This window comes from Ricinus communis, chromosome 1 (genome assembly GCF_019578655.1).
Source record: "Ricinus communis isolate WT05 ecotype wild-type chromosome 1, ASM1957865v1, whole genome shotgun sequence".
NCBI lineage: Eukaryota > Viridiplantae > Streptophyta > Magnoliopsida > Malpighiales > Euphorbiaceae > Ricinus > Ricinus communis.
Window position 1 is genome coordinate 2,972,288 of NC_063256.1, and position 22,765 is coordinate 2,995,052.

The 22,765-nt window shown below is 33.8% G+C and overlaps 5 protein-coding genes, 1 long non-coding RNA gene and 1 other non-coding gene across 14 annotated transcripts; 3 read left to right on the forward strand and 4 right to left on the reverse strand.

The window, feature by feature from the left end:
• Window positions 1-8,464, forward strand: LOC8264554 (putative phospholipid-transporting ATPase 9). Of its 6 annotated transcripts, none has more exons than XM_025159929.2 (13): window positions 1-317; window positions 507-595; window positions 1,175-1,784; window positions 2,118-3,469; window positions 3,761-3,871; window positions 4,222-4,498; window positions 4,784-4,872; window positions 4,954-5,062; window positions 5,574-5,783; window positions 6,317-6,442; window positions 6,554-6,652; window positions 7,004-7,195; window positions 7,303-8,464. In XM_025159929.2, exons 3-13 carry the CDS (start codon window positions 1,392-1,394, stop codon window positions 7,906-7,908), a joined length of 3,564 nt encoding a protein of 1,187 aa, XP_025015697.1. In that variant the 5' UTR covers window positions 1-317; window positions 507-595; window positions 1,175-1,391; the 3' UTR covers window positions 7,909-8,464. The 6 variants fall into 6 exon arrangements, with proteins under 6 accessions (XP_025015697.1, XP_048232434.1, XP_015584526.1 ...); XM_048376477.1 differs by having other exon boundaries at window positions 1,273-1,784; XM_015729040.3 differs by lacking the exon at window positions 507-595.
• Window positions 8,465-8,500: 36 nt separating this feature from the next.
• On the reverse strand, window positions 8,501-9,833 carry LOC8264555 (probable calcium-binding protein CML15). Its single transcript, XM_002511955.4, has one exon. The coding sequence runs from the start codon at window positions 9,188-9,190 to the stop codon at window positions 8,699-8,701; it is 492 nt and encodes a 163-aa protein (XP_002512001.1). The 5' UTR covers window positions 9,191-9,833; the 3' UTR covers window positions 8,501-8,698.
• A 491-nt stretch (window positions 9,834-10,324) lies between these two features.
• On the reverse strand, window positions 10,325-10,930 carry LOC8264556. Its single transcript, XM_002511956.4, has one exon. It carries the CDS (start codon window positions 10,867-10,869, stop codon window positions 10,492-10,494), a length of 378 nt encoding a protein of 125 aa, XP_002512002.1. The 5' UTR covers window positions 10,870-10,930; the 3' UTR covers window positions 10,325-10,491.
• A 2,344-nt stretch (window positions 10,931-13,274) lies between these two features.
• On the forward strand, window positions 13,275-16,046 carry LOC107262532. 3 transcript variants are annotated; one of them, XR_007217540.1, is made up of 3 exons: window positions 13,280-13,424; window positions 14,005-14,060; window positions 15,503-16,046. It is a non-coding gene; the product is annotated as an uncharacterized LOC107262532 (long non-coding RNA). The 3 variants fall into 3 exon arrangements; XR_007217545.1 differs by having other exon boundaries at window positions 13,275-14,060; window positions 15,368-16,046; XR_007217543.1 differs by having other exon boundaries at window positions 13,275-13,424; window positions 14,005-15,946.
• A 2,272-nt stretch (window positions 16,047-18,318) lies between these two features.
• On the reverse strand, window positions 18,319-19,250 carry LOC8264557 (ethylene-responsive transcription factor ERN1). The gene has a single exon (XM_002511957.4). The coding sequence runs from the start codon at window positions 19,113-19,115 to the stop codon at window positions 18,405-18,407; it is 711 nt and encodes a 236-aa protein (XP_002512003.1). The 5' UTR covers window positions 19,116-19,250; the 3' UTR covers window positions 18,319-18,404.
• A 1,631-nt stretch (window positions 19,251-20,881) lies between these two features.
• Window positions 20,882-20,955, reverse strand: TRNAI-AAU. The gene has a single exon. It is a non-coding gene; the product is annotated as a tRNA-Ile (tRNA).
• Window positions 20,956-21,049: 94 nt separating this feature from the next.
• Window positions 21,050-21,827, forward strand: LOC8289172 (18.1 kDa class I heat shock protein). The gene has a single exon (XM_002511958.4). It carries the CDS (start codon window positions 21,148-21,150, stop codon window positions 21,595-21,597), a length of 450 nt encoding a protein of 149 aa, XP_002512004.1. The 5' UTR covers window positions 21,050-21,147; the 3' UTR covers window positions 21,598-21,827.
• Window positions 21,828-22,765: the final 938 nt, after the last annotated feature.

Genomic DNA, 22,765 nt, shown 5'->3' on the forward strand with positions numbered 1-22,765 from the left:
AGATCGTTTCTCTTCTCTAACTGTCTTTCAAAAATCTTGATCCTTTTCTTCTTTCTTTTTTCTTTTTACAAAATGAAAAAGGAAAGCTGGCAGCATAATAATAGTTTATAGTTTGTTAATTAGTTTATGTCCAAAACTCTTGTAATTATATTACATCAACAGCCAACACTGCATTTCCTTTCTTTGAACACTAATTACAGTCTTCTTGTTATATCCAGTTCTTAATCATGATCATGATCATGTGAGTGAAACTTTTTAAGCCAGCAAGAGAGCTAAAAAAACAAGAAAATCCCAGTCGACTGACAAAGCTATACAAGGTACTGATCATGCAAGAACTCTCTATGCTTAAATACTGTTCTGAGTTTCATTTCTTTTTCTTTTACAGCTTTGGTTATTACTAATATTATTATTATTGTTTTTTTAATTTTCAGTTCTCTGTCTTTGACCTTCTAGATGTCTTACCCGCCACTCAAAATTTTACATCTTTATTCTTCTTCCTCTTATAGATGTTGGCATATTTTTCTTGGTACACTTTTAGCAGATGAGAACCAGCTCTTGAAGTTTCTAAATTTGTTCTGTTAGCATCATTTTCCAAGTGGGTTCTTTTTTTCTTTTTTCTCCACTTATTGAAGTAGTTGAGTTTTGTAGTCTTTTTTAGATGAGAAACCCAATTGCATGTTTTGAAGTTTTTAATTTTTTGGGTGGGTTTTTCTTTTTCGTTTCTGTAGCTATTAGTCAAAGGTAAGAAATGGCAGGCCTTGGTTATAGTTTTATAGCTTACAAACAAAAAGTTTGTATTGTTTGATAACAAATACTGCTTTACTCTGCCCTTTTCCTTTTGTCCCGTTCATATGGGATCTGGATGTGCCACCACTCACCAGGAATTGTTTTCATAGTTTTTGTTGATTCCTTTTGTTTTTAGAAGGTTCTTATTGCCTTTTGGGTTTTTCCAGTTTTATCTTAAACTTTTTTTTTTTCCAGATTAAGAATTTAAAGTATAGTTCAATCAAGATTTTCTCCTTTTGTGCTTTTAAAAAAAAAAATATCTATATGACCTCTCTTCAGATTAATTATTATTTCTTGTTTGGTCTAGTTTTGTTAGTACTGTAATTTGCCACCAGAATATCTCTGTGTTCTACTTTTAATTATTGTTCAAAAATATTTTTGGTGATAGGTTTCTGCATTTGTTGATTATTTGGGATTTTGTTCCGTCCAGCTGCTATATTGGAATCTGGCTTTTTTAACTTAATGCGCATCTATACTTCTTTGAAGGGTCAAGTTCCTGTCACATTATCTTCATTTTGAGAAGCAAAAATTAGTTCCTGTTGGTGGGTTTTATCACTTACATGCGTTTGAGCAATTTGGAGGTATATATTTACTGATTGCAAAGCATGGCTGGTGGTAGAAGAAAGAAGCAGCATTTTAGCAGAATCCATGCCTTCTCCTGTGGAAAGGCATCTTTCAAAGGAGACCATTCTCTTATAGGAGGACCTGGTTTCTCAAGAGTAGTGTACTGCAATGATCCTGAATGTTTTGAGGCTGGTTTGCATAGTTATGACAGCAATTATATTAGAACTACCAAGTATACCCTTGCAACATTCTTCCCCAAATCGTTGTTTGAGCAGTTCAGGCGTGTCGCCAATTTTTATTTCCTTATCTGCGCAATACTGTCTTTCACGCCATTGTCTCCTTACTCTGCTGTCAGTAATGTTGTTCCTCTGCTTGTTGTTATTGGGGCTACAATGGGGAAAGAGGTGCTTGAAGATTGGAAGAGAAAAAGACAGGTGAGCATTATGTTACCAGTACCAGATAAAATGCAGCTTTATTGTCTTATTGTTTCTTTTGTTTGAATTTTAATCTTTAGGTTTGATATTCTGAATGTATCAAGAAATGGTTTAGATAGTAGCTTAGGGTCAAATTTGAGGCATGAATTAATAATAGAAATTCAAAGCATGTGAAATCTTCAGGCTCTTTTCTGTAGTCTAATTATTAGCTTGACTCACCTGAGAATTTAGAGTTGGTTTCAGACCTCTTCTTTCTTCCTTCTTTTCACTTGTGATTTCCACGTTGTAACTGTTACATTGGATGCATAATCTCGCCTGTTAAAATATTACCAGGATATTGAAGTGAACAATCGTAAGGTTAAAGTGCATAGTGGTGATGGTGATTTTCTACCTACTAAATGGATGGATTTGAAAGTTGGCGACATAGTAAAGGTGGAAAAGGATGAGTTTTTTCCAGCTGATCTTATCTTACTTTCATCAAGTTATGACGAAGGAATTTGCTATGTTGAGACCATGAATCTTGATGGAGAAACCAATTTGAAACTGAAACAAGCATTGGATGCAACTTCAAATCTTCAAGAGGACTCTAGCTTTCACGATTTCAAGTCTTTAATAAGATGTGAAGATCCAAATGCGAATTTATACTCTTTCATAGGCAGTTTCGAGCTTGGAGAGCAACAGTATCCTCTTTCACCTCAGCAGCTTCTTCTAAGAGACTCAAAGTTACGGAACACATATTTTATTTATGGAGTTGTTATTTTCACGGGTCATGACACAAAGGTTATGCAAAATTCAACTGCACCCCCTTCCAAGAGAAGCAAAATTGAGAGGAGAACGGACAAAGTTATATACCTCTTATTCTTTATCTTGGTTTTAATGTCTTTTATTGGATCAATTTTCTTTGGAATTGCAACAAGGGAAGACATTGAAAATGGGAAGATGAAAAGGTGGTATCTGAGACCAGATCATACTACAGTTTATTATGATCCAAAGAGAGCACCTGCTGCTGCTATTTTGCATTTTTTGACTGCCCTTATGTTGTACAGCTATTTGATTCCCATTTCCTTGTATGTGTCAATAGAAATTGTTAAAGTTCTTCAGAGCATTTTCATCAACCAAGATCTGCATATGTATTTTGAGGAAGGTGATAAGCCAGCACGAGCACGTACCTCGAATTTGAATGAAGAACTTGGCCAAGTTGACACTATCCTTTCTGATAAGACAGGAACATTGACTTGCAACTCGATGGAACTTATCAAGTTTTCTGTTGCTGGGACTTCCTATGGCCGTGGCATAACTGAAGTTGAGAAAGCTATGGCTAGGAGAAAGGGTTCACCATTACCTCAAGAGGAGATAGAAGGTGACACTGATGTTGAGGAACAAACTGAACAAACAATATCCACAAAAGGGTACAATTTTGTGGATGAAAGAATTAGTGATGGCCATTGGGTAAATGAACCTTGTGCAGATGTAATCCAAAAATTTCTAAGATTACTGGCTATCTGCCACACTGCAATACCTGAAAGTGATGAAGAAACTGGAAGAATATCATATGAAGCTGAGTCACCAGATGAGGCAGCTTTTGTGATTGCAGCAAGAGAACTTGGCTTTGAGTTTTTTGAAAGGACACAAGCAAGCATCTCATTGCTTGAGTTAGATCCAGTAACAGGCCAAAAAGTCACGAGGTTAGCTTTTATCCTTATATATCTTTTTCAAGGTTTATGTGGTTATTTCGAAATGGTTAGCATGGATATGGAGATTCTGTTGCATGTTTTTGCAATATTTTTTTAGAAACAGAAAATTTGTTTACGAGGCATAGGACTTGGATATTTCCTTTGTTCATAGAAAATTCACCTGTTTTTGGTAACGGTATTTAGTTTTCAAGTCATCTACATCATTCTGTTTTAGCTGTTGGTAGAAAGTTACAATATTACTATTTTGCTCAAGTATGTGCTATCTTTTCCTCATTTCTGCAGATATTATCAACTTTTGAATGTTATTGAGTTTACTAGCTCCAGAAAGCGGATGTCTGTGATTGTAAGAGATGAGGGGGGAAAGCTGTTACTACTTTGTAAAGGTGCTGACAGGTTGGTAATTTGACATCACACCTTAAACTTACATCACTGAGGGCTCTTGTTTGTTAAATATTTCTTACTGCTCATACCTGCTGCCTAACTGTGCCATAATCACAGAATTTTGATCTTTCTATGATTACTTTTGTGGAGAATAGACTACCATCCTTTGAATATTAATCAAAGGCCTCGAGATATATTTCCTATCACTATTAAAGAAGAACACAATATGTCCTTAAGATTATCATATTTAACAGAAATATAGACATAGCTTATTGCTAGATTAAAATTGCTTGTTGATTTTAGATTTTACTATTTCTATGCTATTAATGCATTTTAAAAATTTGTGTTTCTTCAATGAACAGCATCATGTTTGAAAGACTTGCAAAGAATGGAAGAGAGTTTGAAGGGAAAACAAAAGAGCACATTAGTGAGTATGCTGATGCTGGTTTGAGGACTTTGGTTCTTGCATATCGTGAACTTGATGAGGAAGAATACAATGAGTTCAGTCAGGAGTTTAATGAGGCCAAGAGCTTATTAAGTGCAGACCGTGAGGAAACGATTGAGGAAGTAGCTGCGAGAATTGAGAGGGATTTGATTCTTCTTGGTGCTACAGCAGTTGAAGACAAACTTCAACAAGGAGTGAGTTTACCAAAACATTGAGCATTCAATTTGCATGAAAATATCAAGTACTTCTACATTTTGTAGAAAAAGTGACTTGGTCTTTGGTCATCAGTAAAGCTACTAACAAGAAGTCAAACTAATATCATTTTCTTTTTCAATTATGTAGACACTATTTCCTTCGACTACATAAGTTCATTTTTCATGTATTGAGAATAAGTCACATATAAAAAGTGCTTCAAGCAAAAGTAGCTTTAGAGATTAGATGTGGTGGTTCAAGTTAATTATTTTTCTCCTGTCATTCAGGTTCCTGAATGTATTGACAAGCTTGCCCAAGCTGGCATTAAAATATGGGTTTTGACTGGTGATAAGATGGAGACTGCAATTAATATTGGGTAATGATAAATGGATGTCATTTCAATTTTATAGATGTTAGACTTTGATATAGTAGTAGTCTGACATGTTCCATCTTGCAGTTTCGCCTGTAGTTTGCTTAGACAAGGAATGAAACAAGTAATTATCAGTTCAGAGACTTCAGAAAATAAAACCCTGCAGAAAATGGAGGACAAGGATGCTGCTGATGTGGTAATTTAAATCTTAATTTCTGTTGCATTTGGACAATTACGTAGCTTGTTACTTGGTACTAAGAAGCAAATTCCTAATAGAGACCAACTAATGATAATAGGAGGAAAGTATCAGAATACCACATTTAATAGTGGTTGCACTTTGATCAAAGATATAACCACAAGCTTAGGATGAGTTTTACGAAGTACCCTGGAAAGGTATTTTCTACACGTGGATGAATTCATGCATGAGCAAGTAGAACATAGCATGCTTACAGATGCTCAGATGGTAGAAATTTAATGGCAGTGTTGAAAATATCTTGAAGATTACATTGTTTGCTTCAAGTTTAGCTGAACAACTGCAGTGGTGTTCTAATAGACACATAAGATGTTTAACAAAGTGAATACCAAATGTTTGGTCTGTGACTAAGGTCTAGATTCCGGAGAAAACATTTTTAAATCTCAAATTATCCCACAATAGGATTCTAGTTTGTATAATTCAAGAGCTTGACAGGATATTTCTGATTCTGTAGGCTTCCAAGGCAAGTGTCCTCCGTCAAATAAATGAAGGAAAGGCATTGCTCGGTGCATCAAGTGAAAGTCTCGAGGCATTGGCATTGATCATTGATGGGAATTCACTTGCTTATGCCCTTCAGGATGATGTCAAGGACGAATTTTTAGAGCTTGCCATTGGCTGTGCATCTGTCATTTGCTGCCGTTCATCTCCTAAGCAGAAGGCTCTTGTAAGTTACATTGACTCTCAACATTTTGTTCTTTTGTTTTCCCTAGTAAAAAGATCATGGACTACTAGTGATATATAAATTATTGCTTTATCACAAATGCTATTTTGTTGGTAGTATCCAACTTTTGTACCAAAAAAGTCTTAGCCAAAGATAGCTTTAGTTGATATATCAGTGTATGCATTCAGTAACACATAGTGTATATAGAGTTTATATCCCATATGCAGTCAAGTTTTCATGGCCTTCGGTGTTCTCTTTCACTATTCCACGTTGATGACAAGGAAGAGTTCATTTCCCATGTATGCATATAGGCAAAAATATATTTTTTCTAACTAATTATAGTTTACTGTTATAAGAATGTTTTCCTCTTGTAGTTCAACTATGATAAAGAAAATCCTGTGATAGACTGCTACTTGACAATAATTTGTTTCTTTTGAAGTATATAAAATGGGCAATGACTAGGATGAAAAATCCTTCACTTGTTTCTGGCAACTTTACTACAAATTGAACTAAAATGTGTCTGTAAAACAATGCAGGTTACAAGACTAGTTAAAACAAAAACAGGTAGTACAACATTAGCAATCGGTGATGGGGCAAATGATGTCGGAATGCTTCAGGAAGCAGATATTGGTGTTGGTATCAGTGGGGTTGAAGGAATGCAGGCAAGTTCTGAACAGATAATATTAAATTTTCTGTAACCGTAAATAGAATGAGTTTATCATTGTCACTTTATGAATTCTCAAATTTAACGCTAGCATTTTCCAAAATTTCAGGCAGTCATGTCGAGTGACTTTGCAATTGCACAATTCCGATATTTGGAGCGCTTGCTACTTGTTCATGGACACTGGTGTTACAGAAGGATCTCATCAATGGTACAATTTTATCTTTAACATGATAAATTTTCCTTCAATTTAACTGGAGCTCTGGAGTCTTCATGCACAATAAGGCATCAAGATTTATTATGAAATTATCACATATATAGCTAGCAAAATGTTGGAAATGTCTATAAATCAAAATGATAGGTCTGTTTTTCTCCTTATAATGGTTTATCAAACGTAAATGATTAAAAAGCCTGCTTATGCTGCTTCCAGGCATTTTAACTGTTCGACAGATGTATTTAAAATTATATGATGTTCTGAAAAGTATATTATATGAAGCGTTCGATGTATTGATTTTTCCAATTGTATTTAAAGTGTTTGATATATTAATTTTATGTTTGGCAGATATGCTATTTCTTTTACAAGAACATTGCCTTTGGCTTCACTCTCTTCTTCTATGAGGCATATGCATCATTCTCAGGCCAAGCTGCATACAATGATTGGTTCTTGTCTCTTTACAATGTTTTCTTCACATCACTTCCTGTGATTGCCCTGGGAGTATTCGATCAGGATGTATCTGCACGCTATTGCCTGAAGGTATATCCCATAATCTAATTCTTCCTCTTTTACACTAAAAGTTGAATGTATGTTTCTGAAACCCAAGAGAAAATGACATTGTTTGTGAACTATTTTTGTTCTTGCAGTTCCCACTATTATACCAAGAAGGAGTTCAGAATGTCCTGTTTAGCTGGCAGCAAATCATTGGCTGGGTATTTAATGGTATATTGAGTGCTACTCTAATCTTTTTCTTTTGCATTTCTGCAATGGAGAATCAAGCCTTTTACAAAGGTGGAAAAGTTGCTGACCTAGAGATCCTCGGGGCAACTATGTACACATGCATTGTTTGTGTGGTGAACTGCCAAATGGCGCTATCTATCAATTATTTCACTTACATACAGCATCTCTTCATCTGGGGTGGCATCATATTCTGGTATCTATTCCTCTTGGCGTATGGAGCAATGGATCCTTACATATCAACTACTGCCTATAAGGTCTTCATTGAAGCCTGTGCACCTGCCCCATCTTATTGGCTCATCACTTTCTTTGTGTTGATCTCCTCACTCCTACCATATTTTGCTTACTCGGCTATCCAAATGCGATTTTTCCCCTTGTATCATCAGATGATACTATGGATAAGAAATGATGGGCAAACAGAAGACCCTGAGTACTGTAATGTGATACGGCAGAGATCATTACGGCATACAACCGTGGGTTATACAGCCCGATTTTCGAAGCGCGAGAGACATTAGGACCATGGCTCAAATGTTTTGGACAAATTCTTGTCAGCAATATGCTTGTAATTGTATATTCTTTTGTGAAGGAAAACTTCTTCTCCACTGTACATATGTGACACAGATAGCAGTTGATTAGCTGTGCTGCTTCACAAGGAAGATCTGCAAATTGACGTCACTGGAGATTTGATGCAGCCAAAACTCCCAAGCACCTCAGATATAGGAGATTTTTTTGTTTCAGGAAGCACCAAAGCTGTATTGTTAATATTTCTGCCACTTCGGATTTTATACTTGTACTTGTATTCTAATCATAAGGGCGGCGAGGTTGCTCCTTAATGACCAAAAGGTCGCAGTTTTTTTGTGTTGTTGGAAACAACTTGTTAATATTCATATACAGTGGGGAATCTCATGCATTGGGACGCCCAGTTGTATTCTGTTCAGATGTGTACAATAGTACATATATTTCTAGCATGGAAAATCTTAAATTTTATAGGAACATAAGTGATCATTTCTTCTGTTCTCATTGTATCTCATCAATGTTAGTAATAATAAAATAAAATAAAAAATTATTTGATTTTTTTCTTCTTTTACCAATAATGCAGGAAGTAATGATAGAGAAGAAGGTTTCTTAGTCATGTATATTAAACATTTAAATTCAACAAATAATCTCTACAAGAAATGCCTATAAAATGAACAAATCATTTTAGCCCTGCAATCTAAAATTTGTTAGCAAATTAATGGAATTGACATTGACAAAGAATTAGGGCAATCAGGATCACCAAAATGCCACAGCATACCCTTCAATCGGTCATGACAAAGTGAAGCCTAAGAATTCCATGGTTGACCTAGCCATTACAGAAGTAAATTCACTGAAGCTAATGACACCATCGCCATCTGTATCTGCCTCCTTGATCATCTCCCTAAGCTCCTTATAGGTTAATGGCTGCCCCATTTTAGCCATGGATCCTGCTAACTCGGCCGCGCTGATGTAGCCATTACCATCGCGGTCGAACAATTGAAACACATCCAAGAGCTGTTCTTGGTTTACAAAAGTCTCTTCATTCATATCAGGCAATATGGCGCTAGCCAATTCATCAAATTCTACTGACCCATTGCCATTAGAATCCATGTTAGCTAATAGGACATGAATTTGGTCACCTGAAGGCTTGAGCCCTAATGACCTCAACAATGCTGCAAGCTCTAAAATAGTGAGGCTGCCATCGGAATCCATGTCGAATCGAGCGAATATATCCTTTAGCTGATTGTATTGTTCAATTCTCATTGCTGCTGTTGCTGCCATATTTGAAATGTCTAATGTTCCTAGCACATTCACCGTGCCCCCCCAAAAAAAAAAAAGAAATTAATGAAAGAATAAGGTTTCTTCTCATACAATGGTAATATTATATCATAAAGAATAAAATTTATGACATTGACAATAAATATTGTTATGGCTGCTGCTGCTGATGTTGATGTTACTGTTGTTGGTGGCGGCAGCAGGAAAGGAAAATGGACAAATTGGTGGTTTTTGATGGAGGAATTTGCATGGGGGGGAAGTGTTTTTCTGTTATGTTTGTTAGAGAGATAAGGTTAAATTTGGATTTGGCATGTTTTAGTGAAAATTATTTTTATCATGTTAAATGGAAGGCAGTAGATTTTATGGGTTGTCCATTTTTTTTATTTTAGACTTTTACGCTGGACATAGTTTATAAGGATTCTGCTACGGTTATTATTGATTTAACTAACACACAGATAACAATACAAAGCAGAGTTCGGAATTAAGATGCACATTCCACGTTCCCCTTTCCTATGATTACAAATATAGGATTCAAGTGAGGTGTTTTTAATACATTCTAGGGTCCATTTTTTAAACTGATTTTTAATCCTTTTTATATATTGTTTCAAATATGGGCATTATTGTGTCAGATTTATAATTTTTTATGCCCTTATTCGAGAATATAGCCACAAATTGTAATTAAGGTGGTAAATTATAATATCATAATATATAATTAGAGGAAAAAAAACTCAAATTTGATATTTTACTCATTTAAATATGCATTTACCGTCGGACTAATTTAGTGAGTATATAAGATTAATGTTTTAGAAATTGAATTAGATGGATTAAAAATTAATAGCCGGTCTGATTTAAAATAAATATTTGATAGGTTTTTTCTATTTGTAGTGAACTGTTTTTTTTTTTCTTTTTAATGATTATAAAATTTTTAAAAGAAAATTAAATAAAATAATATTAATAAAAGTATTTTCATCAGATTGTTGGACTAACAATCTAACTGATTCAATCAATTGAATTAATTATTAATCACCGATTCAATTATGATCTTAGTCCTGTATTTTTTGATTATAGGAGACTCAATGAGGAAGGCTTATGAGTTGTACAAATGTGGATAATCATCGTCATAAATGTAATAACCTTGAATGGGCTAAGACTTGTGAGATATTTAATTAATACATAAATGTTCTTTACAAATCGATTGCTGTAAAGGTACTGACTTTTTCCCCTTTGAAACCCCAACAATAACCACCAATGAAGAGATAACGCCCTCCATTCACATCAGTAAAAATGATAAAAGGGCAGTAATATAATCAAGGTTGAGCCTTACAATCTTGTTTTTCTTGATCAAGAGCCATAACTTTAGCTCCGACCTCAACATCTCCACCCCTGCACCATCGGCTCTTCCTCTTCATCCACCCGAAGTAATCTCTATGCTTGATGGCGCCAACTGGGCCTCCTCCTCCGACCGCTGCCTCTGCCCTACGACTGCATACTCTACCCAAAATGCAAGAAAGAATTGCGAGAACTGTAAGAACAGAAATAACTCCAAAGAATGGCCCGATAGACCCTGATGAAGAATGCCAATTTGCATTGCTACCAGTTGACGAAACAGCTGCCTGTGGAATATCATTAATAGGTTGTTCTATCGGTTGCTGGCCAGGCAATGATGTAACAACTGCAGATGCCATGAATGTGTTAATTAAAATGGAGCTACCAAATGAGCATTCACCAAATATATATGTATGTATATAGACACTAGTAAATCATTGTTAAGGGAAATAATAGTGAAGTATGATTGTGCTTTAACCGACAATGTAAGGTGTGAATGAGTGGAAGACGACATGGAAAGGGGTAAAGCTGTGTGTCTGTGACGAAATTCAGCGTAGTTAAAAAGGAGTTTGCATGATATAGCTTTTGATTTTGCATGGCTTTAGCAAAAGAAGAAAAAGCTGCCTTTTTTGTTTTCTTAATAGGAAAGCAATATAAGAGATGTAGCATATGATTCTACTTTCTTCATCCAAAGTGAGTTGCTCCTTGTAAGATTAAAGTTAGCCGCATGTGGATTATTTTATGGGACGGTTGAAATCAGTAATGCTTGCACAAGATCTACATAACATTGGTAATTCTTTTTATTAGAAAAAAAAAAAAAAAAATTACATTTTGATCTATATATATTTTTATGTCTTTATTTTTAATCCAGTATATATTTAATAAGATCTATGGCCATCAACGAAAATAAATCAAATTTAAAATTTAAAAAAATTGAGGTTGTAATTTGAGTGACTTGTTTGTAAAAATATAGGGCAAAATCTGAGAGGAATGACGTGGCCGAGAAAGCTAAGGTGAGGCAGTGAGAAAATTGAAAAGATGAATAAGTGAAGAGGAAACGGACCATAGGATACAATGGCTATATTAGCTAATAATAATTAAATCAAGAGTAGGCTTGGTTGACATCTTTCCAAAAAAGGGCCATATCTCTTTACAATTAAGGTCCTTGTAGTGGCCCATACTAAATCATTTAATTTTTGGAAACAAACCTATTTCCCCTCCCTCCTCTTTTTTCAATTTAGTAGGTATTGTTATTTATATATTAAATTAATAAATAAAATATGTATTAATTATTTAATATTAAAATATATAAAATATTATTTGCTAAATTAACTCTGACAGGCGTTTCAAATTTGCCACTTGAACATGCTCGTCCACTAGCCGAACGATGACGTGGCTCTTGTAGGAACCATGCTGACTAGGCATTCCAATAAGTAGAGTTTAAATTGAAATAGACGTAAAAGCTTCAAACTTTTTTTGCCACCATTTCAGTTAGAATTAATATTTAGCTATTTTTAGTATAAAGAAACAAACAAGAAGTAGATAAATAATTGGGAAAAGAACCCAAAAGAGTTATTCTTTCTACTTTTATGAACTGAAAATAAATAAAAAAAAAAAAAGAAATTGACAATACAAAATAATAAAATTAATTTTAAAATTAAATAATAATTAGTTATTAAATATAATATTTAAAATATTATTTAAAAATAAAAATTTTAAATTTCTTAAATTTTTTATTTTTAAAAAATGTAACCCCCACTTTCATATTTATAAAAATATCAAAATTTTAGAAAGATTTATATTTTATATTTATTATCAAGTATAACATGTAGTGTTTAACATCAAATTTTAATATTAATTTCGATTTTAACTTCCATTAAAATTATCAATAAAATTTATTAACAGGACATAAATTTCAACAACAATAATAAAATGAAAGTTGAGGAAACACTTTCACTATCAAAATATTATCATTAAAATATATAAAATTAAAAAAATTAAAATTAATTTATATACTTAAATGATAATATTTTTAGAATAGAACGAATCAATAATTCTAATTGATTCGATTCTTTTTTATTATGGTTGGAGTTCATATCAAAATAGCAGATTGAATATATAAATATCAAAATTAGAATCAATATTAAATTAAAAATTTAAAAACTATATTATAGATTTAATAAAAAAAATTTAACAATTAAGCTATATTTTAGACTATAAAGCTTAAAAATATTAAAAGGATCCATTTAGTTACGCCTGGAAAGTTTAGAGGGATTTAAACTTTATTAAAAAAAAAAAAAGAGAGGACTGTCCCCTCCAGTAAGTATCATCACGACGCCTTGGAACATTGTCTGCAACCAGCACTATGCTACGATTTGGGCCACGATTTCCTTACCAATTACATCCCACAATTTTTGAGTGGAATTTTACTAAAAGTGGCTTATTATCTTCATGGCTGATATCATTATGTTAAATATTAGTTCTAAAATTCTGAAACGACGGAAATAGTTTAATCGTAAATTAAATCTGAATATTATCATGACATGCATAGTAATATCATTTTTTTACATATTTAAAATAATATCTTTATTTATTTGGATCTTTTATTCTATAAACTAAAATATTCTCAAATGTTAAATATTAATTAATCATTATCTAAAACTTATGAGTTAATTAGATTTAAAGATTTATACTAGAATTAAATAAATCTAAGTTTTCATAAATTTAGACTTTTTTTTAAAGAAAAAAGGAAATATTTGAATAAATGAAATAAACACAACAGAGAAAGAGAAAAGAGAGGAGAAGAGAATAAGAAACACATAACAGAGAAGAGAAAGAGAAAAGAGAGAGGAGAAGAGAAGAGAATACGTACGGAAATGGCGACTCCGCACCTTTGCTTGCTAGATTCATCCCGGTCCACGCTTTATCTTCCTATTTCTCTTTCAATTCAGAAAAGCAAAAAAACAAAATAATCCATCTGCATCACTCTGCCTTTTAACTATAATCATATCATTGCAAAAAAATAAATAAAAAAATGCATGCGTCTTGTTTTATCTTTAATTATGTTCATACATTGAACCTATTCGGGTGATAATACTGTTTCGTCTCATGCTCAGATCTGTGTTGTTTTAGCGTTACTGTTTCAATTCTTTGTTTTACATTTTGAAGAAAGAAGTTAGGTGTTAGTTATATGTATAATTTTTGTTATTGAAGGTCAGATTAGAGTTTAAGGGTGGGGGTGAAGTCACTGGAGGCAGCGGTTCATCGATCTCTTCCTGGAAGATTTTGTTGTGAAACAAAAATAAAACGCATGAATCGATCGATAAACCTCTGCATCCAGCGCTTACTCTCTTGTGTATTTTCTTCCCCTTCTTGATACTCTATTTTACAATTTATTGTTTATATTATTTTACTTCCTTTGTTTTCTGTTTGATGCCTGAGAATTTAAGTATGCTTCGCTTTAATTTTGATGAGCTAATTGAAATTAATTGCAGGCAAAGCAAAAAAAAAAAAAAAGGAGCACCAGTCTTCACCTGTAGGCTCCATACTGGTAGCATCCTTTTCCAGTACCTTTCTTTTTTATTAGTGTTAAGTAATTGACCTATGTATGGCCTTGATTTGTATTTTTCTTTTTTAAATTTTGATAATTGTTTGTTGAAGTATGCATAATTAGTGCGTTTTTTTTTTTCTAAATTAATCTTTTTCTGACTTAACAATATTCATTTCCGAATTTTGTTTATAATTCTTTTGTGGCAAGCATCAGCTGTTGCCTGTTGTTAAGTTTATGAATTCTTGAGTTGTCTATTTCATGTTTTGTTAACTGTTGATTGTTAAATTTATGTTTTATTTGTGACAATATTTAGAAGTTTTGTTTCTGGTATCTTTTGTTTGATTCATTGAAATTTAAGAGCCATTTCTTGTGGTTATTCTTTCTTTGCATTTAGTTTTATAAAAGCTGAGAATTGTTATTCAAGGGCTTATATATGCTACTGCTTGCGAGTGAGACCAATCTTGTCAGACTCTTAAAGTGTTCACGCAAAATGTTCAATGTGCAGTTTTTGACGTTTTCCATTTCATTTTTCATACTTTATTATCATTTGTTTCCTTCCAATTCAGCATTTTTATTGTGGGTCAAATGCTTGATTAATGTCCACTGTCTTTCTTTTTTGGTTAATACCCATTATTAAATATGATTGGTATTTTTCCCTTGACTTTATAATTGAGTTCATTTCAGTTCTGTTACTGTTCCGATGGCCCATTTTTCATTTCAATATCAATCTTGTATTCTCTTGTTTGAATCAATTGTACAAGAAGGTTTCATTGTAATGGAGACTGATTCTTTCCTGTGGTTTTGATGACATGCATTGTTAACTTGCTTCATTAATGTTCAATTATTTATTTTTGTTATGTAGTTTCAGTGTCCTTGCAAAACATACTATTTTTTTCTTAGTTTCTGGAGAATACTTCTGTTTATGGGTTTAGATCTTGGTCCAAATTAGGACATGGTGTTCTTTTTTTCAAAAAAATAATCTTCACTTCCATATAAATTATGCTGATTGATGTTGATGACAAAAACATCTCAGCATCAATACTCTGTGATGCTCCTTTTCTGATTGATGCCCCGACGACATATATAGGCAAGGCCAACTCCTATATTCTTAACTTTTGTGAATAATTATATTTCTTAGCAGATTGTTTGTTTATTCTTTTTTGGATATGGTTATCCAAATGTAAGAAGCAATCATGATACTAGCTATCACTAGGCAATATGCACTTGTTTTTAAGAGTTCTTCTTTTCTTTTCTTGAACATATCATTTCCTAGAGTTGATGACTGGGTATGCACATTATATTCTCAGAAATTAGAATTAATATGGTGTCAGCATGCCTTTATGGACATGGAGGTCATGGGAGATAATTTGCAGCCAATTTATATGTCGCTTTCTTGAGCAAGTGATCTAAAAGTAGTTTGCTTGTTTCTTTCCTTGGTAAAGAAAAAAGTACCTTTGGAAGAAGTTTCCAAGTGGGAGACATATGATCGTCACTGCTGCATGAAATGAAGGAAAATTACAGTTCGAGTACCAACTTGCTGGAGAATCTGCTAAATTTTTGATGTGTACTCGTGGAATCTTGGGCTGGTGTCATGTTCCTTCCTTGTGACGGCCAAACTTTGATGAAAATCAATTCTAGTTCTGCAGTCGCCCATGTGGACCAACCGAAAATAAATAAATTCCTGGCGTAATCAAGCTGAGGATATTCTGTTGTTGTGTGAACTGTTTGGTCTCAAGGTTTCTGCATGACTGAACTTGTTATTCCCAATTTACGTTAGTGATATTATTATTCCCAATCGGAAAAGGATAAAAGTGGATTCTTTCATCCTCTTTCAAGTCTGTTTATATAATCAGTTTGACTAGCAAAGGTTGGTCATCGTCCATTTATGTTTTTGTTTTTACTTGTGTGGATAAAAGAAGCACATTGACCTAAAACTCAACTTGTATCTTGAAGGAGTTGTTGAAAGTAGTGGACTGTTATTTTAAATGGCTAAAGGGTCAATTTGTCCCTCAAACTGTCTTATGAGGCCCAATTTGCCTTAAAATTAGGCCCAGTTGTTACCAGAAGAGATACAAATTGCTTCTGTTGAAGGTTTTGGCTAAACAATTAATTAGTCGGATGAGAGAAATTGCTCAGTCGTCGTCGTCAAAGGAGGAGCCGATACATTTATAGGCGGGTAGCATATGAGCCGAAAGGTTTTTGTATTATTGGACGGGGCAAAGAGAAGAAAAATTAAAAATCTCGAAAGCTATTATTCATCCTTGTGGATGTATCAATTATTACCCTTTTGTGGATAGGGATTGAGTCGATCGGATCAATAATTGACATTCATTACCCACAAAACGACGATGAAGGTAACTGAAATTTATAATGGTGTGGGCCCCGGATGCTGCGATTTTTAATATATATATTTTTTTTTGTTTCACATGCCTTTTCCAAGTAACTTACTAGGACAAAATTACCACTGATTATTCATACATATGTACTGATGAGTCACAATTATTATTATTATTCTATCATTATTATTTTGCTGTGCATTAAGTAACATGCCTTCTTCATCAAACATTTTACATATGTTGTTGTTTTTTATTTTAGTTTTTTTAGTAATCACTTATTTTGTAAAATTGTTTCCCTTCGTTATTAGGGTAAGAAATCAAGGCTTGGATTATCAATTGACAACATTTTACATATGGAATAGACTCAACTTCTAGTCTCGAGTAAGTTTTAGAAGTTTTATATAATTCAGATACAGTACAAATTGAAAAATAGATAATTCTTATTTATTTATTTTAAATATTTAAATATGTGTCGGCCATTAACTTTAAAAATATTTATATAAATGAGTTATATATTTATTTAGTGCAGTATATACATCTAATATTAGTAAAAAATTTCTTAAAAGTTGATCAGTACATGATAGGTAAAGAGGACCACATTAATGGTTAGATGTAGCCACAAATTCATCTCACAGTAGAGAAAAATATACTAAAAAGGAGAGAAAATTAAGAGATATTAACAGTGGAAAAAAGCCGTTGAGACCTGTTTATTGATAGAAATGAATATCTTACTAACAAAACTATAAATTAATCGGCTGATAGTCCCATTATTTGAAACCAAAGAACGTTCAGCATTTTAAGAAAGTAGAAACTCATTACTTCTCTACCATTTGGAGAAGGAGCTTACAGTTTTCTTTTTTTCTTTTAAATTTTCATTGATTTGGAAGATTTCCTAGATTGAGTGAATCCCCCCTTTTTCTTTTTGGTTCTTTAGATGAAAAGAAATGCCTTCATTCTTGTGGGTTAGCATAAAAGAACAGGTCCAGACCATTTCTTTTTTTTTTAGAAGACCCAATTCAATCAAGTTTTAATATTATGTAACTTAAGCTCGTCTTCTCACGTCCTATAATGCACTAGCACAATTAACCAGACAGAAATATAAATCCAGATTTTGTAGAATCCAAATATCCTTTGCATTCAAATATATAAATCCAAAAGAAAAAAGAAAAAAACGAAGGCAAAAATATTTGATTCGTGTCTTGATGATATTACAGTTTTGGATTTTTACTTTTGATTGGGTATTCATGATATTATATATTTGTTTTGGTATTGATCATAGGGTTTTTTTTTATTTGATTGTTAGGTTTTAAGATTCTTTTTTCATAGTTCGATTATTGGGTATTGATTTTTCTTTTTTTAAAGTTAATTTATAACAAGTTTGGTAAAAGTTATGGATGGCAAAGTAAAGTAACTCTGAGAGTCTTACCTCTCTTGAGTGACTATTGGGATATTGAATTGACGGTAGCGTGCTAGTGAATTAAGTGCCGGAAAACAGTAAAACGAGTGAGCTCCAAATTGAAACCAGAGATTTTATGTTGACAAATTAAAATCTAACGATATTAGTGAGAACAACACTTGAGTTCAGGAATGGTAAGTGAAATTTATCTGTTTTCTTTCCTTTTCCCTTTTAATAAAAGAAGAAGAAGAAGAAGAAGGAATACAAGGACTTTTCTTTCATTTCTAATTCTTCTCATTTTAAGTGTTTCTCACTCGACTTTCAATAACCCATCATTTTAGTTTTTCTTTTCTTTTCTTTTTACCCTTTTTTCCTTTCCCTTGTCTTTCAAAGAAAAAAGAAAAGGAAAAAATATTGGGTAGGGAATTTAGCTAAGCATGCCTAATCTAGTCGGTTTCCATACCTTCTAGGAAAATGTTTGAAATTCGAAATCCAAAACGCATTGGTTTTAAATGAACTAAAATCGTAATAAATAGAAAAAGAAAAAAACATTATTTACGACTAAATTGGTTGCATGAACAAGTGATTTGATGTATATACATGTTATATGTGCTAAGCCTCTTTGCACTTACTTTCTTCAACTTGACATAGGGAAGCGCTGAAAGAAGGAGCTACAATAACAGAAGAATAAACCTTACAGCTACCAAATGATAGCCCACAAAACTTGTCGCTGCCATCTTGATTATGATCATGATCATCTGCTGAAGATGAAGAACATATTATAGTATCTTCAACAAGCGAATCAAAATTGAAGGAAGAATCAACTTGGTTCCTTTCGTTTTGATTCACCAATGGAATTCTTCTAGAGAGTAATGATTTTCCATGGTTCTTCAAGACTGCATGCTGAAGAAGTTGATGCAATCTTGGGTTTTTCCCTAATAACCTGCAAATTTCTTGGTGGGTATTCACCATGTTTCCATGATGATCATTAGGAAAGTTGGTCTTTGCATTTCTTCCTCGAAGTAGCCTGGCAGCACTATCATAACTTAAGGCGGCTTCTTCTGCTGTATCGAAAGTACCTAACCACAACCTCAGCTTTTGTGAAGCGTCTTTGATTTCAGCAACCCATCTTCCTGAAGGTCTTTGCCTTACTCCAAGATATTTTCTTCCTTTATTGTTTACGATTATTCCTCTCTTAGCCTGCTTCATGGGCATTTTCTTCCCTCCTTTTTCAATGGTATTATCATTTGTTTGGAGAGGTGTTGAAGTTGGACTGTTACAAGGATTTGGAGATGGGTCTGTCGGGCTCTCTTTGTTTTCCATGACAGGGAAGAAGGGAGTGTTGAATTAGCATAAATGATAAGACAAATTTAATATAAAACTATAATGTGACAATGAATACAAGAATGATGACAAGGATAATGGCATGTTGATTGTCAGCTTTGAGTTAATTATTGTTAAAAAAATTGTACTTAGAAAAAAAGATATGCATGTTACAGAAGAGAAACAAAATAACCGAAATAGCCTTCAAGTGAATGAAAAGATTGCCATTAGAAGTACTGTGACATCTATCATCAAGTTCTTGCTTTTATGTACACCATTTAACTATGGTTTGGAAGGACATGAAAGAAAGGAATATTAAGGCATCATCTACCATTTGGATGTTGGTACTCTATTGTACTTGTTTGGTAGATCGTAAAAGCCTAGCTTGTTATCATCAGAAAACATTATGTATAAGAAACAAATTTGGTATATTGAGAGTTTGGCTAATGAGATGCAGTCTAAGAGTACAACACTAGCTTTATTCTTGCATTTGTCATATCCAAAAGATGTATCATTATATATATATAGTCCCTAGGGATCAATTTAACCTAAACTAATTCAACTATGCTTTGAGATTGAAAAGCCATTCCATTAAGAGGTATGCAAATTAAAGGAAGAAAGCTCTGGGAGTTCATTTCATCATTTTTTTTTTATTAAATATAGATTGGTAATGAAGATAATATTTTCTGTTGTCCTTCCTTCCCCTCTATCTCTCACTGCTTAATGGAGGAAATCCAATAAAAGATTCACAAAATACAAGGCTCCAAAGCATATCAAAAGAAACAAAAAATAAAACGAAAAAAGGCTGGTGTCTAGATTAGTCATTTGGAAGCTAGGTTATGATATGAGGTAGAACATTAGCTCATGACATTGCAGAAAAATCCAAAGTAATGAGCTGACATGAGCAATGTTTATTGTGAAAACGCAGGTAATATTTTTAAACCTAATTAATACCCTTGATTGCATACATCCAACAGCCTCCAAACAAAACTTACACCTCAAAAGTACCAAAACAAAACAAGGATCTTCCACGTTTCTTTCATCCTCTTAACAAGAAAATTAATGTTAATGTTTTAGATTTGTCGTCTAATGGGCGTCTCTTAGAAAATGCTCTCTTGGCTCTTCCCCACTTCAAATTTGAACTTCTGCAGATCCTCACAAGTACTGAATTTTTAGCTTTGTTGTTGGATGCTTCATGTACTATTCACATACTAACCTTTTCCATACATCCTCTTTTTAATTCGTGTCACAAGTTCTGACCTTAATAGCTGCATTTTTGTGATATTATAGCTTTCTTGTTGGATTAATACATGCACTTTTGATTTGATGGGTCATTTTTGATCTCTAATTAATGAGGATTGCAAAGATAACTTGGAAAAACAAAAGGCAAATTGATTGCATAGAAAGTTACAAAAAAGAAAAGGGCATACATAGAATAGTTGTTATTTTGATAGGAATATTGCAAATTTTTAAAAGTAAAAAGTGAATGGTGATTTCCTGCAATCCTCAAAACATATATGGATATAAAAATGGATTGTGCCAAAAGTCAGGGGCTTTTTGTAATTTGATCCAAGCAATTAATTAATTAACAGCAAAAAAATATTGGTAGGCTTGGGCTTATACATGAATTTCTGGGCTGACATTATTTAGGCAGCCTGATGGGTCCTGAGATGTACCATGGCTGACTTTGGATCAGTTTCACTTCACACCAAACACAATAAAAAGAAGATGCAGTTTCACTTCAGACCAAACACAATAAAAAGAAATGGCCCATGCAGGTCTCGAACCTGCGACCTTCGCGTTATTAGCACGACGCTCTAACCAACTGAGCTAATAGGCCAAGTGATGTTAACTAGACTCTTCCGTTATATTTAGGACTGCAGTTTAGTAGAAACATTCCAGAACCATCAAGAAAAAGGTCATGTTATTTCTGATGCCCTCTCGCATTACTTTGCTTACACTACAATCACATACTCATCTTTCTTGGTGCGCTTCACTTTCTTTTTCTTCTTCCTTAACCCAGAATCAGAAGATGCAAAATATAATCGTTCCAGTAAGTAATAACCAAAGAGGTAGCAGCAACTCCTCTTTGGACTTGTGGGATCCAGAACTCTATTGGGATGATCTATTCCAAAACTTTCCTATTTTCCCTTCCATGATTTCCACTACTTATGATCATAATTTCCCTTCCTTTGGTGGAGGGATTGAGACTCATGTAAATTGGAAGGAAACCCGAAGAGCCCATGTGTTCAGAGCAGTGTTTAATAGTGAGGAGGATGTGTTGGTTCACATTGATGATGAGAACATGCTTGAAATAAGTACTGAGAATGGAAAGTTCATGAGTAAGTTTAAGTTGCCTGAGAATGCCAAAAGGGACGAGGTCAAGGCTTGTATGCTCAATGGAGTGCTCACTGTCACTATTCCTAAAGAAGGTATTAGGAACCCTAATGTCAGGTCCATTGAAATTTCTGGTTCTGGCTAAAATTTTGCTTGTGTATCTTAGCTTTTCAAGGAGCTAGGAAGATGTCAAGCCTTTTGTGGGTAGATGAACTTGTATTTGTGACTCTCTACTGGTGTGTCTCTCTGTGTGTGAATTGTGAGTGTGTGTGAGAGAGATGAGGAATGTGATATGATGTAATGGTTTTTTTTTTTTTTCCTTTTTCTGTTCTTTAGCATTTACTTTCTTGTGATATATAAAACTCTTTTTCTGGACGAGTGAAATCCTTTCCTTCCTAATAATGGAAATTATGAGTATTTTATAAACAAAACCTGTTCGAGTTTGAAGGTTCGAGATAATACTCAATAAGCAACAATTAGTGTAAGCGATTCTTTTTTTTCTTAAGCAATAAAAATGGTTAATTTAGAAACCAGCTCCAAGAAGAGCGACAAGATGGCTAAAATTGGTGGCAGTTGAGCAACTTGGAAGGAACCCATCATAGTTGCAGAAGCAACTCAATCCCCACACGATTAAGAGACCTGCTGAAATGTTTAATCTCCCAAATTTTGCATGCGCTATCCCTAACAGAGTTATAAAATAAAACACAATCAGCTCAAAAGTACATCCGAAAACACTGTAGCGTCCAAAAGGGCAAAAGCTTCTGCTTCCCAGAGGAGAAGAAGCTGGAACAGAAATCTGGAGCAACCTTCCACCAAGATTCCTTCATGATTTCGGGCAATCACAACAATTCCAGCTGCCTTTTGCTGCATCAGAATTAAGCTTGATAATGCCAGGCCCTGGAGGAGGCCACTTAGAATCCTGCACTTGACCCCTATTCTCAGAATTCAGGTTTAAACCCTTCCCTGCTAGTCCATCTCGGTAACACAATGATCGCTTAAAATTTTTTCAACCCTGGAAATAGTCATAAGAGGTTTAGGAGACTAGTCATCAGAGATAAAACTGTTTCCTAGCCTTCAAAGCGCTCTAAGCATAGACCAGTAAATTTAAGGGCCCAACTGCCTCCACTGAGGCCTGAGCCAGGTAAAACCCACAAGCTATAAAGGATGCCATTGCCAACAGCTATTGGTCGATTGTTGAGAGTAGTGTGGGTGGCTGTAGTGAATTCTTCAATATGGCACGTAGGATATGATGGTGGGCCAATAAGTTTTCTTTTTATTGGCTAAAAATTTTATCAATTTTGAGCCATCAATTT